The 19,408-nt window shown below is 32.1% G+C and overlaps 1 protein-coding gene across 1 annotated transcript; it reads right to left on the reverse strand.

Moving 5' to 3' along the window:
* Positions 1-5,184: 5,184 nt before the first annotated feature.
* Positions 5,185-17,942, reverse strand: LOC134690017 (scavenger receptor cysteine-rich type 1 protein M160-like). The gene is made up of 6 exons (XM_063549986.1): positions 17,765-17,942; positions 16,431-16,569; positions 12,797-12,984; positions 10,834-10,972; positions 8,176-8,363; positions 5,185-5,333 (listed from the first exon to the last, which is right to left on the reverse strand). Exons 1-6 carry the CDS (start codon positions 17,940-17,942, stop codon positions 5,185-5,187), a joined length of 981 nt encoding a protein of 326 aa, XP_063406056.1.
* Positions 17,943-19,408: the final 1,466 nt, after the last annotated feature.

A 19,408-nucleotide genomic window follows, 5' to 3' on the forward strand; every position in this document is an offset into this window, starting at 1 on the left:
CGTTTTCATCTGCAATTTTTTCCTTTAATATATAATCTGTTGAGCCGTTAAACAAAATAGCAACACCTTTAGAGTTCGTTTCCCCGTGCGAAAAATAAATATCTCCACCCCACTCCCTTTTCCATAAAGTTTCATACGATTCAGTACTGTGTGTTTCTTGCAAGAAAATGATGTCGCTTTGAAATTTTTTTAACCAAAGAAACATGGATTTGCGTTTAAAATCGTTTCCAAAGCCATTTACATTAAGAGAAGTTAAATTGATACAATAATTAGCCATTTTCTAGTTTTGGCTTTACAGTCTTATTATTTTCAAATGTGATACACTGAACGTAGTTGAACATTATATAACTAAGTAGAAACAAAATACAGAAAAACATATCAAATATACAATACAATACAAAAAGAGGGAGACTTCTCTCTGTTCGGTCTGCCTGACCTAAACCATATAATTAATGTTAATGTTTGTTATATTCATTGTTCATTCTCAATAAAACGCATGTAACTTTCATTCATTAATAAAAACAAAACACTATAGGTTTACCTGTTACGGTTTAAAGTACATGTAACTTTCATTCATACATAACAACATTACAATTTACAACCTTTACTATAAATGACCCAATTACAGATTGAAATACACGTGCACAGGTACACAGACATTCTTGTTGATAATTTTGTTTACCTTTTCTTGCCGACGTACGAATATGGGACACAGTTATATAATGGCAAATATGTATTTTGATAGAACTGTGGATTGCATTGCATATCACTGGATTCATGTTTTTGCATATATATATATATATATATATATATATATATATCGGATAGTTTTTTAAGATTTGCATTGGGTGCAAAACGTATAAAAAATGTTTAATATATACATTTTTGTTCGCCAACATTGCTGGGGATCGAAAGGATATTCGCACTTTACAAAAAAGGAAATGAGAATTCATTTATAGAATACCAGTATATTGGATTATTCTAACGTGTGTATGTGCAATTTATGTAAATATAGTGTCAACAACAACAAAAAAGTGGGATTTTTTTTTTCTCCCGGGATTATAGTAATACACAGGGAAGATGATTACTTTTATGATGTCTGCGTGCCGGTACCGTGAGTAAATTTTGTTATATAAAATTACAATATACGCTGCATGTATTTTATTGACTTATTTTAATTCATGGTGAAATTATTTCGGATAAAGTTGTATGTAAATTTAAAATTCATAAAAAGTAGTTTTATCTATATACTATTATGTATTATTTATGTTTCTAATGTTTACAATATTTAATACAAAACTATTAATAAACACAAACAATTTAATAACGCTTTAATTGACATTTAATATAACTGTTGTACTATTTTTACTTTTTTATTGCAACCAAATTAACGTGTAAATTATGGTGTCTTCGTCGAGGTCCGCTTGGATTGTAAACACTGTTGAGTTCGGTTTACATAAGAATTTGAAATATATACGTATCCGTCCGATCCGTGCATAAATTTGATTTACCGATCGATCGATGACCGTTGTCACGTTAACTCTCACATAGGTTATTTGACTTATCTGACGGATCCTATGGGTCACCGATCACCGATCAGTCATCGATCAGTCAAACATCCGTCACCGATCATTCACCGATCAGTCAAGTTCACGTCAAACAGTAACGCCTAAGGTTGCAAGTACTGTAGATACACGAAGAGTACAACATGCACTTATTCTTTTTTCCGACATAGTCGGTATAGTTTCGGTTTGTGCACTTTGAACATAAGGACGCTTCACTATGGCAACAGACTACGCATGCTCGAATAGTTATCAAAAGTACCAGGATTACAATTTTTTACGCCAGACGCGCGTTTCGTCTACATAAGACTTATCAGTGACGCTCATATCAAAATAGTTAAAAAGCCAAATAAATACAAAGTTGAAGAGCATTGAGGACCAAAAATTCCAAAAGGTTGTGCCAAATAGGGCTAAGGTAATCTACTCCTGGGGTAAGAAAAAATCCTTTCTGTGATTGAACAAAATGATGTCATGCAGGGTGATTTAGTTGTGTTTGAAAAAACGTCTCGAAAATTATATCGTGATGGAAAGCAAGTGAAAAACTATAAATAGTTGAACTAGATCTTACAAAGATTTATATTTGTATTAAAACAATTGTTTCTCCAATAGCCCTTTGCATCCATGACAGCTGTTTATTCGGGACAATTATATAATTATTTAATTTTTAATTTAAACTTTGTTGTACGAACGTTCATGACTTTTAGAACGCACCTACGCATGTGAGATTTCTGCGGGGTTTTGGTGAATGTAAACAGAAAGAAACTACTTATACTTCCAATAGTTTCTAGCTTTGTTAACCATGAATTGGGTTTAATGTAAACAGTAGTAAATGTATATTTGTTTCTTTTTATGTGCACTAGTTTTTTTGACAAATAAAATGTTTAGGTATCATCACAATATTCTTATATACTATTGCCTTAATATAACTAGTAGACTTAGTAAATTATTTCTTGTAGTAACATTCAGATGGAGATTGTATTAGAGGTCCTGCATCATTAAATCATTGTGCTTCTGACAATTATCGAAATGATAGTTTTAAATATACTTGAATTTAAATTCGTCGGATATCTTTTTTAAAGATAGTTCTTGTTTTTATTAGCAACATATTTGGGTGAAATAAAATGCTTCCACACATTACAAAAAGGTGACCGATTTTTTTCAAAGTCTGAAAATGTCAAACAATCCAACAAAAAAGCTAAAGTTTCAATCAAATGTTCATAATATTGAAAACAAATTGTGTGGTGAAATTTTGAAAAAAAGATGTTGATGGCTGCAGAACAAGTAATAGTGCATGTTGCTATTAATTCCGACCGACATAGGTTAAGTTTCTTCATTTTTTATTCATCGTTAATAGATATCACTGATGAGTCTTACATGTATGTAGACGAAACGCGCGTCTGGCGTATTGAGTTATAATCCTTATACTTTGATAACTAGTTTAATTTTTTAGTTTATATTGCAGAAGTATTCAGCAAATAGATATTTCTAAGCCGTCACTTTAGTAATGTACATTTACCAATTTAAAAAAAAAACTTAATAAAAATCCACAGAATGTTTTACTTCGCAATCTGTTCTGTTATTCATGATATAACTGTAGTGATGAAAGTAATTCATGTCCAACCAAAGTCGGAACTTTTCCTCAATATAAACATGATAAAAGAGATACGAAATATAGCAAATAGACAGTCAAGCTCAAAAATCGAAAAAAAACTGACAACGCCATTGCCAAAATGAAAAAAAAACAAGATAAATATTAGCACACATGACACTGCGTAGAAACAAAGGCATAATCAACACAAACCTCAACACAAACTAGGGGTGATATCAGGTACTCCGGAAAGGTAAGCAGATCATGCTAAACGTGTGGCACCCGTCGTGTTGCTCCATAACACATCCGGTAAATAGTCTAAAACGGTAGTTTACATACACGAAAGGGAAGCACGGGGATATTGTATCAATTTGGAGATATATAAAAGATGCTGCTGAAATATTGCTACTTCGAAATGGAAAGTACACAATTGGAAAGCTGAAATCATTTCTTTTGTCGTATTTGTTTTTTCAACGGACCCTCATAATCATTTTCTAGATGTCAAGATTTGAGACTGACTTAACTGTATCTGTTGTATCCTTTATCTTTAGTTCGATGTGTTAGTTGCGTTGTGCACAAAGTTGTGCATGAAATGGAGGTTATTGAAAAAAGACTTATCACAAACAGCAACGACAACTTATTGGATGAATGATTAAAACAAGGGATTATATTAGCCCTTTTTTTTTGCGGACGCGATCCAGGAGTAGATTACTATATTTTAAAAAGTTAAACAATTTAAGTAAGCAACTGTAGATGACTTGGGAAATAATTCTCAAGCAAATTTTCAAGTAATTGAAGGGGTGTGTTTCAACAAATGATGTGCCAGGACAAATACTATTCTTTTTTAAATAAACCAAAGGTAAAAATGTTTCGATTTACTTGCAGATTGTCAGATATATTTGCATCTAGTTGAATATAGAAAAATTACAATGACAGATGATATGCACCATTAAAGTTAAACTTCATATGACAAAAGTTTTGTACATCTAAAACAATATTTATGGAAATTTAACCATATGCATGTACTTCCGTCCAATTTATCCTTCTTCCATTAATAGGACAGTACTGCATTCAAAGGTGACATAAAAAATATGGTAAACATTAGTAAATCGATGTACACAACATGAAATCATTAATGAGAAAATGACATCACAAAGTGACCAGAACCAGAATCAGCCAACAACATAAAAAAAAAGAATAACACTAGTTTTTCGACGCTGCATTTGAAGTGTAACGTCGTGGTGTAATGAAAACATGCGCAACGTTGCAGTTGTTAATGGAGTAATATAAGCGTCGGGATATTTTGATGGTTTTCTCTTAAAAACCATGCGTTTGATTTTGGTGTGTGTAATTTAGTGTGTCATCCAATTGTTTTGTTTATGTTTTTGTTACAACAGAAGTGAGCAAGCTTATTCATATTTACCTATATGTACCCTTTTATTGACAAAATATCATTGAATGTGTCTAAAGAAAACACGACAAAGTCAACCTAATGAAAGAATTTGCTGCGGATATCGTAAAGCGTGGTTAAAAGCTTTAATAAGTTATGAAATACAATCTTAATCATTAAAATAACTATTTAAACTATAAACATTTTTAAAGAAGTACCATATGTGGAAAACATATGTAGTATGCATCTGAAGATCATCGTTTTTGACCTGGCATTATTTAAATGTGCAATACAGATGTGTTTGATGAGTACAACAGCAAAACCGCTGTATGATACTTGGCTAAGTATCTGCTTTTTATCCCGAATGCATGTCCGAATATTAATCGCACATATACCAAAGCTAGTGTTGTTTTTAGTAATATGCCCTTATTAGTCCATTTGGCGAAGATCATTCTTAGTCATTATCAAGCTTATTTCTTGTTTATTTTAGAATTATGATTTGTATATGTTGTTTGGTATTGATGTTTATTCGTTAATATTAAATTGAACAGGGAAAGTGAATATCATTGTAAAGTACACTTGGTTTTCAGGTGTGTTTATTTTGTTTTGTTTTCAAGTCAATGTTGGTTATTTTGTTGTAGACGTCAAACATACCAATATCCGAGCTGTTTACAGGCTACTTCTGCATCAACATTCTCAAAGTCTCTACTACAGACTGTTCCCCATTCACCTTTATAATTAATGTCCAGTCGTCCTTGATTCACAGCAAAACCAGACATTATACGCAACGAACCTGCAGTGAAAAATAACTTAAAAGATAAAGCAGATGTTTTCCATATGTTCCATGTGAAGTGATTCAAACTGGATTATATTGTTGATATATGTGATCTAAACATTTAGCTAACTGGGATTATCGTAGTTTGTGTTCTTATATATAACTTCCGTTTTAAATGGCATATGTTGAATATGCTATTCTTTGTCTGTCCTGGATTGACAAGTCTACAATAACTATTTAAGGTAAGGTTTGCATGAAACCTTGATTTTTTTCTTGGTGATATTATATCAATATAATACATCATTTTGTTCCAGGAGGGCTACCCAATCATTTAAAATAGAGTAAGTGAACAAACTATATTAATTAAGTTTTTGTTATCCTACATTAAAATGTTGATGTCGTCTCTTAACTTGACTGCCCACAGCTATCAGTCGGAAGAACAGGTGTTTAACTTGGTCAAACTAGTGTAATACATAAACAAGACTCTGATTTTGAAGGAAACTCTTATATTCTTTCAGTGCTTCAAACTGCAATATTTTAAATCTTAGAAAAGCATTCAAATTGCCATTAAAAGTAATGAAAATTGTTTCATTGCCCCATGTTTGGTCAATTGTTTGTATGCAGCATTTGGATGAAAAGACATCAGTTTTGACTATAGTAAAGTCATTTACAGAAGCCGTGTTTATTCCATTCATTTGAATCTAGACATCAACACATGTTATTCAAATATGATCAAATATTTATGACGAAGCAGTGGAAAGCCTTGCAGGAGAAAGACAGATAACTTGTATGATTTGTCTAATTGTTACACATGATATTCAGATTTGGAGTCTTTGATCAAACAAACAAACTACATGCTCCTGTGCATGATGAAAGACGAAACAGACGATGGCCTTGGAATACAAATGACCAGGCGTATATGTATTGTTGATATTTAACATAAGAAATGCAGTTATGTAGACCTGTAATATGAAAATCTTCCACATTTTAATAAATTATAATCAGTTCAATAAAGTTCACAGGAGTAACGGCATTGTAGTTGAGGAATCCCCATCGTCAATTGGCGATTTCATGTTTGCAAATGCAGTTTTACTGTCCACGCGTAGGGAAGACAGTAAAACAGAAATTTGAGACCGTCAAATCCAAATTGATCATGGCTTCTCTTCAATCACAGTTTTATTATTATGATTATAATGCATTACACAAAGAAATAATATGTTAGAGAGTTTGGAATAAATGGATAATGTGTACATGGGAAACTGTTGATGCCCCCTCTTACATAAACATGGAACATTATAAAGTATTAGGTATTTTTTATGTAACAAAAGCAAACTAAAGTTGGAGAACAGAAACGAAAAATTTAGAAAAAAAACTCACAAAAGTACTCCGAGCGTTGTCACTACTTTATTATTATTTCTTATACATACATTTGTACGGAGAAAGACTAGAAACTAACAATTTCCCGAATTTTATAATGAGTCCGTGCATGTGTAGAGTCACATATTACAATGCCATCCTTGTTTTTAGATTAATTGATTCAAAGTTGACTGATATGCATAGAAGTTTGTTTGATAAGAGGTTGTAAAATGTCCATTGGCAAATACTTCAGACATGTCCAGGACGAAACAATACAATAGTTGTGTCTTAATGCAGCAATAAGAAACTACTATTAGTACATTTCAGTTGTAACAGCGAGTGATAAAAATAAAATACATTTCGAATGATGTAAACGCGTTGGTTGTGTGCGTATTTGCGGAAAAGACCAAGTTCAACATTCTGTCATTCGTAAAAATTATGCAATAAAATAATCTGAGAATATATGCATTCGCTATAAGTAAAACACATGGCGCATTATGTTAATTTTTCATTCAATCCTGAGTTTCTATGATTTCTTTTTATACTGTATAAAAAATCGAAATCGGCGTGCATCACACTTACAAACCCAATAAAAAGACAGTTAAGCAGTCCGTGAAAATGTGACCGTGGTTTTTGAAGCAGAATAAAAAAATCTTCTATCTTGTGAAACGACAAGACGGGGACAAGCCATAAAAACACAATATATTAGAACGGACGTACACTATGATAAGTACATTCGGAGCAATGTACAAACAAACAAGGATACAACTCAATGCCCCTTTTACTACGGCAGGCGCATACAAATGTACATTTATGAAAAAAATAAAACTCCTCGAAACTTCATGAATTGTTTTTGTACAAAGACGGTGTGGCTAAACCTGACATCATATAGCTGAAAACTAACAAACTGAAGGTCAAAACGTTACTTGTACGGTTCAAATTTTGATAAAATTACATGAAAACGACGATTTTGAGGTAGGTGTTGTTTTATTTTATTTACTTTAAGTAAATTTGCATATAGATTCCTGAATCAATTACTAGTATATTAGAAGCATTGTTCTAACCAACAACAAAAAGGTTCATTTTCAAGTACAGTAGAAAATTAAACATATTCTGACTAAAACGTACACTTCATAGTTATATACAGTCACATAGTATCATGTATTTTCTTGAGTTGACCTGTTTTTAATTTGACTGTATCGTTTACCAAAAACTCGTGATAACGTATAAATAGGAAACATTCTCAAGGTAATAACGCACGTGTGTTACTGAATATATAGCTTGCACTCTAAAATGCAGGCATTACTAAATTGTAAGTTGTATGTACATGCTTACAAAACAGAATGGTTAGCGACGATGTTCTATATAGGATGTTATGTCGTCTAGCAGGATTGTAACCGAAGTTCAGTGTTATATTGCATAAATATTGCGGAAGAGTAACGGTTTAAAAGCTACGTAAAATCCACGTGATTGCTTAAAAGGTGTTTTTCGTACAAACCCATACCTTCATTTTCTGGTGAACAGCTTAGAAAACAATGAACCCCAACATCATCATGATGGCTGCATTGTTCTATATTGATATCAAAGGAACAATTCAGCAATCTACTTTCTGAACCAGAACACGTAACATCATTTAACCAAACTACACCGTCGCCATTATTTGTGATTCTAGGTGGATGCATGATTCCTGAACTATAAATAAATGAAAGATATCTAGTGTTAGATATTCGATACTTTCTGAATTGATTCAGCAACACACTAACATGTCTCAATACAATTGTACAATTTTTTGGGGTTTTTAAAAGCCACTGCATATATGTATAACTAAACACATATATATAATTTATTAACAGTTAAAAACAAATGTTGTTAATCACCATTGTCAAGTGTATTCTTATGACCAATATAGCAGGGAAACATAATTCAAGTATTAACGTTATTATTGCATATATCAATTATATCTGCTCTAAAACATAGTTTGTTCATTACAAACTATAGGTAATTCTTTTCCAGAATCAACCTGAACGATACCAGGTTCCAATAAATAAAGGCAGCAGTAGTATACCACTGTTCAAAATTCATAAATCGGTAGAGAAAAAACAAGCGCGGGTTAGAAACTTAAACTGAAAGAAACATGTCAAATACAAGAGAACTACGACCCAACTGAAAACGTAACACACAGAGAAACGAACCATAATATAACAATGGCCATCTTCCGGACTTGGTACATGGCGTTTAATGAAAAAAAATGGTTGGTTGAACCTTGTTTTGTGGCATGCCAACCCTCCTGCTTTAATGGCAGTGTTAATTATAATATTACAATTACAACATTACACGACATTGTTACCATAAATAAAAAGATGAATGGGAGAAGATAAAGGACAGAGAAAAAAACGATTAATAGCCATTCAAAGGTAACAGGTTAAACAATATTTGTATACACCAAACGCGTGCTACGTCCACACACAACTATGCTCACATGCAAAAAGGTTTGAAACAACTACCAAGTTAAAGATTGCCGACGACCAAAAGTTCCAAAAAGTTGTTAAGCCAGGATTATCCGCCTGGGACGAAACATCGTCATATCAAGAATAATACATAATTTTGCAAACAGTTTTTTTTTCATAAAATGACTATTTAAAAGCTATGCATTATTACACTGAAGTAGTGACTAGGTATAGAATTAAAAACGAATAAATAACAAAATCACAGCCCAGTTAGCTATAGGCAATGCAACGCTTAAACATGTTAAAGTGATGTCATATATAAAATATAAAATATGCTCCAAAGCATAAAATAATGACCTATTTGAGGTCAATATTTTTCCCGATAAAAATGAAAACTATAATTTACTTTAAAATTATATTCGTCTTTTAATTTGTTGTTGCCGATTTGGGAATTTATTTTCAGCGATAGGTGTAAATCAACCGTCGTTGGCCGCATATTGGTTAACAAATTATTAACGTGAAGTTTTGTTGTTGAGGATCTGCTTACCCTTCCGGAGCACCTGAGATCACCCCTAGATTTTGGTGGGGTTCGTGTTGTTTATTCTTTAGTTTTCTATGTTGTGTCATGTGTGCTATTAATTTTCTGTTTTTCTTTTTCATTTTAGCCATGGCAGTGTCAGTTTGTTTTAGATTTACGAGTTTGACTATCCCTTTGGTGTCTTTCGTCCCTCTTTTGTTAATGTATTGCTACCAGACAGAAACATTATACTCGACATCGTGTCATTTCTTATCTTTTTAAAAATTATGCATACATTTTACTCCATCAAATTATCAACTTTTAAGATATTCGTATATTCTATTAAATAACGTTGACGTGACTCCCAATAAGGTCGATTGGAAAGGGTATACAATAATATCATAATTATCTGGTAAAAACATGGATTGCTATTCAAAAGACAATTTTTCTGAATATTTCATCCAGTTGAATTTAAATTGTTAAAAAAAAAACAAAAAAAAAAACGCGATATATGTGTCATTACAAATACAAAATAAACATACTCCCTTTAATATGAACTAAGTTGGTACAATAAATTACGTACAATGTGTCTTGTATTTGTCATACACTGTTCTTAAATGGTCACAATTCATTTCTGTCTTTCTTCATGCAGTTGCAGTAATATTTTTATTTTGTATGGATGATCAATTTTAGAAGGTGATGTAAAGGTCAATTATTGAGTTGTATTTCATATTCTAAATGAGGCGTAGTGCGTATCAAGACATGAACGTTTTAAACAGAAATATCCCACTTTAGATAGATAAAATAGGATACTTAGTTTTGCAAATCTTTATAAAAAATAATATTTTGTTGACGGTATATATAAGTCAGATAATGCATATTCATAACCGAACTATCGGAATGCAAAGTATATCACACAGAACAATAAAACTATTCCCGTCTCAGAAGATGGCATGGTTTGTTTTTTTCAGCTTAAAACGTACTTTTTGTAAAGGATTGAACATACGTGTTGAATCAGGACTTAAATTTTAAAGTCACGTTTATAATGATGAAACACAAACTTGAACTTGCTTTTAAGATTCACCAATAATGTTTGCATAATCAGACTTCATACTTTTTTGTATAATAAATTTGTTCTATCAAAATAGGATGTTACATGCAATCATCTTTGTCGTCATGTTTTTAACGTAATACTCACCAATACCCAAGCTGTTTGCATGCCACTTCTGCATCAACATTATCAAAGTTTTTATAACAAATTGTTCCCCATTCCCCTTTATAATTTATTTCAAGTCGTCCTTGGTTCACAGCAATACCTGCAGAGATACGCAAACCACCTGCAAAGAAGAATTATTCATCTACATAAGATGAGTTTTTGTGGTAATCGAAGCTTCGAATTATGATGACCTACCGGTTATTTTATTTGAAGTATTTGGTATATTTAGTATATGTTGTTGTTTATAGCACTACTTGATACTATGACTGATATGCATAGAAGTTTGTTTGATAAGAGGTTGTAAAATGTCCAGTGGCAAATACTTCAGACATGTCCAGGACGACACAATACAATAGTTGTGTCTTAATGCAGCAATAAAAAAATACTATTAGTACACTCCGTCAGTTGTAACAGCGATTGATAAAAATAAAATACATTTCGAATGATGTAAACGCGTTGGTTGTCGTATTTGCGGAAAAGACCAAGTTCAACATTCTGTCATTCGTAAAAATTATGCAATAAAATAATCTGAGAATATATGCATTCGCTATAAGTAAAACACATGGCGCATTATGTTAATTTTTCATTCAATCCTGAGTTTCTATGATTTCTTTTTATACTGTATAAAAAAATCGGAATCGGCGTGCATCAGACTTACAAACTAAATAAAATGACTATTTAGCAGTCAGTGAAAATGTGACCGTTGTTCTTGAAGAATAATAAAGAAAACTTCTATGTGGTGAAACGACAAGACGGGGACAAGCCATAAAAACACAATATATTAGACCAATTTTTATTGAAATCACCTCCCCGTACATTAGTTTCTTTTTTGGTAATATGGTTGGAGACAAGAGAAAGGGGACGGGAGAATGGAGAAAGGTATCCTCTCTCCGACCATTCATAAATCTAGAACTGTGAAAGTGACGACATCAAAATTCAAATCTGTTCTGTGTTTTTGTGGCAAAAAGCATTGTGCATGAGTTTTATATCAGTTGGTTGAGGAATACTACAGTTAGAGAATGGAAACTAATTTTGTAACAACGGACGTACACTATGATAAGTACTTTTGGAGCAATGTACAAACAAACAAGGATACAACTCAATGCCCCTTTTGCTACGGCGGAGGCATACAAATGTACATTCATGAAATAAGATAAAACTCCGCGAAACTTCATGAATTGTTTTTGCACAAAGACGTTATGGCTAAACCTCATATAGATGAAAACTAACAAACTGAAGTTCATCACGTTACTTGTTCGATTCAAATTTTGATAAAATGACATCAAAACGACGATTTTGAGGTACGTGTTGTTTTATTTTCGATAATATTGTAGTTTTCGAACATTGGTTAATCAAAGCAATTGATCAATATGGCGGGTCTCTCCTTTTTTCAATTATTTGAATTCGAGTTATCTCCCTCTGTACGCAAACCTTACCTTAAGATACTTTAAGTAAATTTGCATATAGATTCCTGGATCAATTACTAGTATATTAGAAGCATTGTTCCAACCAACAACAAAAAGGTTTATTTTCAAGAACAGTAGAAAATTAAAAATATTCTGACTAAAACGTACATTTCATTAGTTATATGCAGTCACATAGTATCATTTATTTTTCTTGTGTTGACCTGTTTTTTATTTCACCGTTTCGTTTACCAAAAACTCGTGATAACGTATAAATAGGAAACATTTTCAAGGTAATAACGCACGTGTGTTACTGAAGATATAGCTTGCACTCTAAAATGCAGGCATTACTAAATTGTATGTACATGCTTACAAAACAGAATTGTTAGCGACGACGTTCTATATAGGATGTTGTTTCGTCTTGCAGGAATGTAACCGAAGTTCAGTGTTATATTGCATAAATATTGCGGAAGGGTAACGGTTTAAAAGCTACGTAAAATCCACGTGATTGCTTAATAGGTGTTTTTCGTACAAACCCATACCTTCATTTTCTGGTGAACAGCTTAGAAAACAATGAACACCAACATCATCACGATGGCTGCATTGTTCTATATTGATATCAAAGGAACAATTCAGCAATCTACTTTCTGAACCAGAACACGTAACATCATTTAACCAAACTACACCGTCGCCATTATGTGTGATTCTAGGTGGATGCATGATTCCTGAACTATAGATAAATGAAAGATATCTAGTGTTAGATATTCGATACTTTCTGAATTGATTCAGCAACACACTAACATGTCTCAATACAATTGTACAATTTTTTGGGGTTTTTAAAAGCCACTGCAGATATGTATAACTAAACACATATATATAATTTATTAACAGTTAAAAACAAATGTTGTTAATTACCATTGTCAAGTGTATTCTTATGATCAATATAGCAGGGAAACATAATTCAAGTATTAACGTTATTATTGCATATATCAATTATATCTGCTCTAAAACATAGTTTGTTCATTTCAAACTATAGGTAATTCTTTTTCAGAATCAACCTGAACGATACCAGGTTCCAATAAATAAAGGCAGCAGTAGTATACCACTGTTCAAAATTCATAAATCGGTAGAGAAAAAAACAAGTGCGGGTTAGAAACTTAAACTGAAAGAAACATGTCAAATACAAGAGAACTACGACCCAACTGAAAACGTAACACACAGAGAAACGAACCATAATATAACAATGGCCATCTTCCGGACTTGGTACATGGCGTTTAATGAAAAAAATGTTTGGTTGAACCTTGTTTTGTGGCATGCCAACCCTCCTGCTTTAATGGCAGTGTTAATTATAATATTACAATTACAACATTACACGACATTGATACAATAAATAAAAAGATGAATGGGAGAAGATATAGGACAGAGAAACAAACGATTAATAGCCATCCAGAGGTGACAGGTTAAACACTATTTGTATACACCAAACGCACGCTACGTCCACACACAACTATGCTCAGATGAAAAAGTTTGAAACAACTACCAAGTTAACGACCGCCGAGGACCAAGAGTTCCAAAAAGTTGTTAAGCCAGGATTATCCGCCTGGGACGAAACATCGTCATTTTCAAGAATAATACATAATTTTGCAAACAGTTTTTGACATGAATATCAATTATATGGTCATTTTATAAATTTCCTGTTTACAAAACTTTGAATTTTTCGAAAAACTAAGGATTTCCTTACCCCAGGAGTAGATTACCTTAGCCGTATTTGGCACAACTTTTTGGAATTTTGGATCCTCAATGCTCTTCAACTTTGTATTTATTTGGCTTTTTAACTATTTTGATGTGAGCGTCACTGATGAGTCTTATGTAGACGAAACGCGCGTCTAGCGTATGAAATTATAATCCTGGTACTTTTGATAACTATTTACACCACTGGGTCGATGCCACTGCTGGTGGACGTTTCGTCCCCGAGGGTATCACCAGCCAAGTAGTGAGCACTTCGGTGTTGACATGAATATCAATTATATGGTCATTTTATAAATTTCCTGTTTACAAAACTTTGAATTTTTCGAAAAACTAAGGATTTCCTTACCCCAGGAGTAGATTACCTTAGCCGTATTTGGCACAACTTTTTGGAATTTTGGATCCTCAATGCTCTTCAACTTTGTATTTATTTGGCCTTTTAACTATTTTGATGTGAGCGTCACTGATGAGTCTTATGTAGACGAAACGCGCGTCTAGCGTATGAAATTATAATCCTGGTACTTTTGATAACTATTTACACCACTGGGTCGATGCCACTGCTGGTGGACGTTTCGTCCCCGAGGGTATCACCAGCCCAGTAGTGAGCACTTCGGTGTTGACATGAATATCAATTATATGGTCATTTTATAAATTTCCTGTTTACAAAACTTTGAATTTTTCGAAAAACTAAGGATTTTCTTACCCCAGGAGTAGATTACCTTAGCCGTATTTGGCACAACTTTTTGGAATTTTGGATCCTCAATGCTCTTCAACTTTGTATTTATTTGGCTTTTTAACTATTTTGATGTGAGCGTCACTGATGAGTCTTATGTAGACGAAACGCGCGTCTGGCGTATGAAATTATAATCCTGGTACTTTTGATAACTATTTAAAAAAAAAATGACTATTTAAAAGATATGCATTATTACACTGAAGTAGTGACTAGGTTTAGAATTAAAAACGAATACATAACAAATTCATAGCCCAGTTAGCTATAAGTAACGCAACGCTTAAAGTGATGTCATATATAAAATATAAAATATGCTCCAAAGCATAAAATAATGACCTATTTGAGGTCAATATTTTTCTCGATAAAAAGAAAACTATAATTTACTTTAAAATTATATTCGTCTATTAGTTTGTTGTTGCCGATTTGGGAATTTATATTCAATGATAAGTGTAAAAGAAATCGTCGTTGGTTGCATATTGGTTAAAACATTAATAACGTGAAGTTTTGTTAATTTATTGCTACCAGACAGAAACATTAATATATACATGATATATGTGCAATGCATTTTAATGTAGTCTTATAAAGAATAAAGCCAGATTTAACATATTCGTGTATAAGATTTTTAAAATCTTATTGGGACAAGCTGAATAGGTTGTTTGATTTTTGGTTTATTGTTTAAAGTCTAAAGGCAAATATTCATGGATGTTCAGGACGATACACACTGTACAGGAAATAAAACTGTGACTAACATGTACTTATACTCGTCATCGTGTCATTTCTTATCCTTTTTAAAAATTATGCATACATTTTAGTCCATCAAATTATCAACTTTTAAGATATTCGTATATTCTATTAAATAACCTTGACGTGACTCCCAAAAGGGTCGATTGGGAAGGGTAAACAATTATATCATAATTATCTGGTAAAAATATGGACTGCTATTCAAAAGACAATCTTTCTGAATATTTCATCCAATTGATTTAAATTGTTTAAAAAAAAAAATCCGCGATAGATGTATCATCATGGTCATTACAAATACAAAATAAACATACTCCCTTTAATATGAACTAAGGTGTTACAATAAATTACGTACAATGTGACTTGTATTTGTCATACACTGTTCTTAAATGGTCACAATTCATTTTTGTCTTTCTTCATGCAGTTGCAGTAATATTTTTATTTTGTATGAATGATCAATTTCAAAAGGTGATGTATAGGTTAATTATTGAGTTGTATTTCATATTCTAAATGAGGCGTAGTGCGTATCAAGACATGAAAGTTTTGAACAGGAATATACCACTTTAGATAGATAAAATAGGATACTAAATATTGCAAATCTTTATAAAAAAAATATTTTGTTGACGGTATATATAAGTCAGATAATGCATATTCATAACCGAACTGATGGAATGCAAAGTATATCACACAGAACGATAAAACTATTCCCGTCTCAGAAGATGGCATGGTTTGTTTTTTTCAGCTTAAAACGTACTTTATTGTAAAGGATCGCACATACTTGTTGAATCAGTACTTACATTTTAAAGTCATGTATATAATGATGAAACACAAACTTGAACTTGCTTTTAAGATAATGTTTGCATAATCAGACTTCATACTTTTTTGTATAATAAATTTGTTCTATCAAAATAGTATATTACATGCAATCATCTTTGTCGTCATGTTTTTAACGTAATACTCACCAATACCCAAGCTGTTTGCATGCCACTTCTGCCTCAACATTATCAAAGTTTTTATAACAAATTGTTCCCCATTCCCCTTTATAATTTATTTCAAGTCGTCCTTGGTTCACAGCAATACCTGCAGAGATACGCAACCCACCTGCAAAGAAGAATTATTCATCTACATAGGATGATTTTTTTTGGTAATCGCTGCTTCAAATTATGATGACATACCGGTTTTTTAATTTGAAGTATTTGGTAGATTTAGTATATGTTGTTGTGTATAGCACTACTGGATAATGTGTTTTTATGAATAAAAATGCCTTGTTATTTGAAACTTGAAAACTAGATTATCTTAAAATGAAAATGTTCGAAACATTTTGTTTAGTTATAGGCGCCGATTATCATTCATATACCTTTCAGACCAATAACATGAACATATAATGTAAGGCCTACGATGCAAAGGAAATTTAACGAAAACTTATTTTGGAATCAAATGCATGTGCATCTTACGGAGACACTATATTACCGATAAAAAAAAGGCGCAGCTGAATGTTACTACATAGAACAAAAATGCATTTATAAATATACACATGTATTGCTATGTCAAAACGAATGAATAATAAAAAAACAGACTGTGTATTTAACTATAACATTTGTTCAAACATTTTTTTTTTGATACGCAGGAATGTAAGTTTTATATTTTACTAGTGATCAACATATCTCATTGTAGAAGTGTTTGAGGAAATTTGTCCGGTTAAACCCTTAACAATTCCGATCTAATTTAGTCAGACTAAAAGGAACTGTAGGAATTCGTGAAGCTTCTGTCATAGTATAGTTGAAACTCTGCGTTATATCTTGTGTAAGAGGTATAATGAATTCTGATCAGTTTTGAATCCTATAAGTCAAGAACACTAGTACAATGTAGACAGTATTTTTTTTGTATAGGTACACTCTTCTCATAAACAAACGATTGACAGAAACTGGAGTAACGTAAACGTGTGTAGCTTTTAACGTTTTTTATGTAAACAGTCGTAGCTTTAAATATCGGTCACATAGCAAACATCTGGCCTTGCGGTCATAAAACAATCGAGTCAGTTTTTTGTACTCATTCTTCAAAATCAACCAATAAAAATCTTGGATTTCATGTTTCGAGCATGATTTTTGTTCTTCGATCACTGAGCAAAGTTTTATGATTTCAATCACAGATATCTTGAGTAGACACGAGTTGTGACCATTGCATACTATTAACCGTTACACAGTATAGTAAATGCATATTGAGGACAACTACAATAACATTATCTAGTACACGTTGATACTATAACGTTTAGTTATACTTAAAAACAAACTCATACCTTGATCTTCTGTTGAACAGCTGAGGAAACAATGGATACCAACATCTTCATTATGACGGCAGTTAGTGGAATCGTCATTGTATGCACAATTTAGTAATTTACTTTCTGAACCAGAGCAATGCACCTCATTTAACCAAATTGCACCTTTACCATCAGTAACCAGAGATGCAGGGTGCATTTTTCCTGAGCTACATATACATATATACAAATTTACATGAAGTATCAGGTACTTTCACATTTTCATATGAATATATGTATTTATTGATACAGTTTTTTTCTAAAAAGAAATGCACTACTGATGTATAGGATTAATTCATTGTCGACTCGTGAAACGAATTGATGACATAATTACAAAACAAATAAAGAATAAAATTATTTTTTGACGTTTTTCTGTAAGGTGTTATTTTTTTAATAAATGTGCAATACATTATCCATATAAAAGCGATTGTGTTTCGAGTTCACTTTTTCTCCTTTAGAATATTTACACAGGAGTTCTATAAGGTTCTTTATAGTGTCCTCTAATATTTCTCATTTATTTAATGGCATTGCTGATGATTTGATAACTCTTATCCGATGGTTTGTATTTCGACAATATCGTATGTACTTTGTGTTGTATTTACATAGAATGAATACGTCATTTATGATTTTGTATAACTTGGGTTATTCCCTTTCATCACTTTTGCAAATATAATATGTTCAACTATAACAAAAAAAAGAGGGACGAAAGATACCAAAGGGACAGTCAAACTCGTAAATCTAAAAAAAAATGACAACGCATTGGCTAAAAATAAAAAAGACCAACAGAAAAACAATAGTACACATGACACAACATAGAAAACTAAAGAATAAACAACACGAACCCCACCAAAAACTAGGGGTGATTTCAGGTGACTTTAGACTAGATGAATGTTTATGACGCCGAATTACTATTTAAAATCTTTTAAAAAAAAATGCATCTATAACATTAAACTTGAAGACATCATTTTTTGTGTCGCTTCTTTTCCTCCCACGATGAATTATCATCATAGTCCAGTCGATTTGTGCATATTTTTGACAAAATTGCTCAGATTGTGGTAAAAGCATGAAATTTGGCATAGTGTTAGTGTATGTCATGGACAACATTTTAAGCTATGGACCCACTCTGAAAGTTGAAATTTGCGGAAGAGCAGTCATTTTAAAATGGCGGCCGTTTTATCTCTATAGATAAATAAAAAAAATCATGAAAATAATATTAGAGAAGATATTGACATGAAACCTAGGTAATAGAATAACAGTTCTGATTCAAATTGTATTGTTAAACAAAGTTTTTAGAAAATTTACCCATATTGAATGGCGGCCATCTTAAAAATCTTTTTTAAGCCAAAATAGGTAGTCATTATTTGATAAAAATTTAAAAAAAAACAATGTCGAAGATATACAAATGTATTTGTTTGAGCTATATAAACAGGACGAAAAGCGAGCCTATACCCCTCCCGAGTTATTCTTCTGTTTCGTCACGGGTACAAATTACTTTATATTTTCCGACAATGTACATTTTTTTGTTATTATCCAAAAGTTCACACCCAACACTTGAAACTATAGTTGTTGAAATCTGAATCATTAACTCTAATGTTCAAAAGTAATCGACATAGTTAAAACGCGACC

Source organism: Mytilus trossulus, chromosome 11 (assembly GCF_036588685.1).
Source record: "Mytilus trossulus isolate FHL-02 chromosome 11, PNRI_Mtr1.1.1.hap1, whole genome shotgun sequence".
NCBI lineage: Eukaryota > Metazoa > Mollusca > Bivalvia > Mytilida > Mytilidae > Mytilus > Mytilus trossulus.

Coding starts and splice junctions, on each gene's coding strand:
- LOC134690017 (XM_063549986.1), bottom strand. CDS start 17,942: ATGCACCCTGCATCTCTGGTTACTGATGGTAAAGGTGCAATTTGGTTA. Junction 10,973..12,796: donor CTGTTCACCAGAAAATGAAG/GTATGGGTTTGT, acceptor TCTTCTTTGCAG/GTGGTTTGCGTATCTCTGCA. Junction 5,334..8,175: donor CTGTTCACCAGAAAATGAAG/GTATGGGTTTGT, acceptor TTTTCACTGCAG/GTTCGTTGCGTATAATGTCT.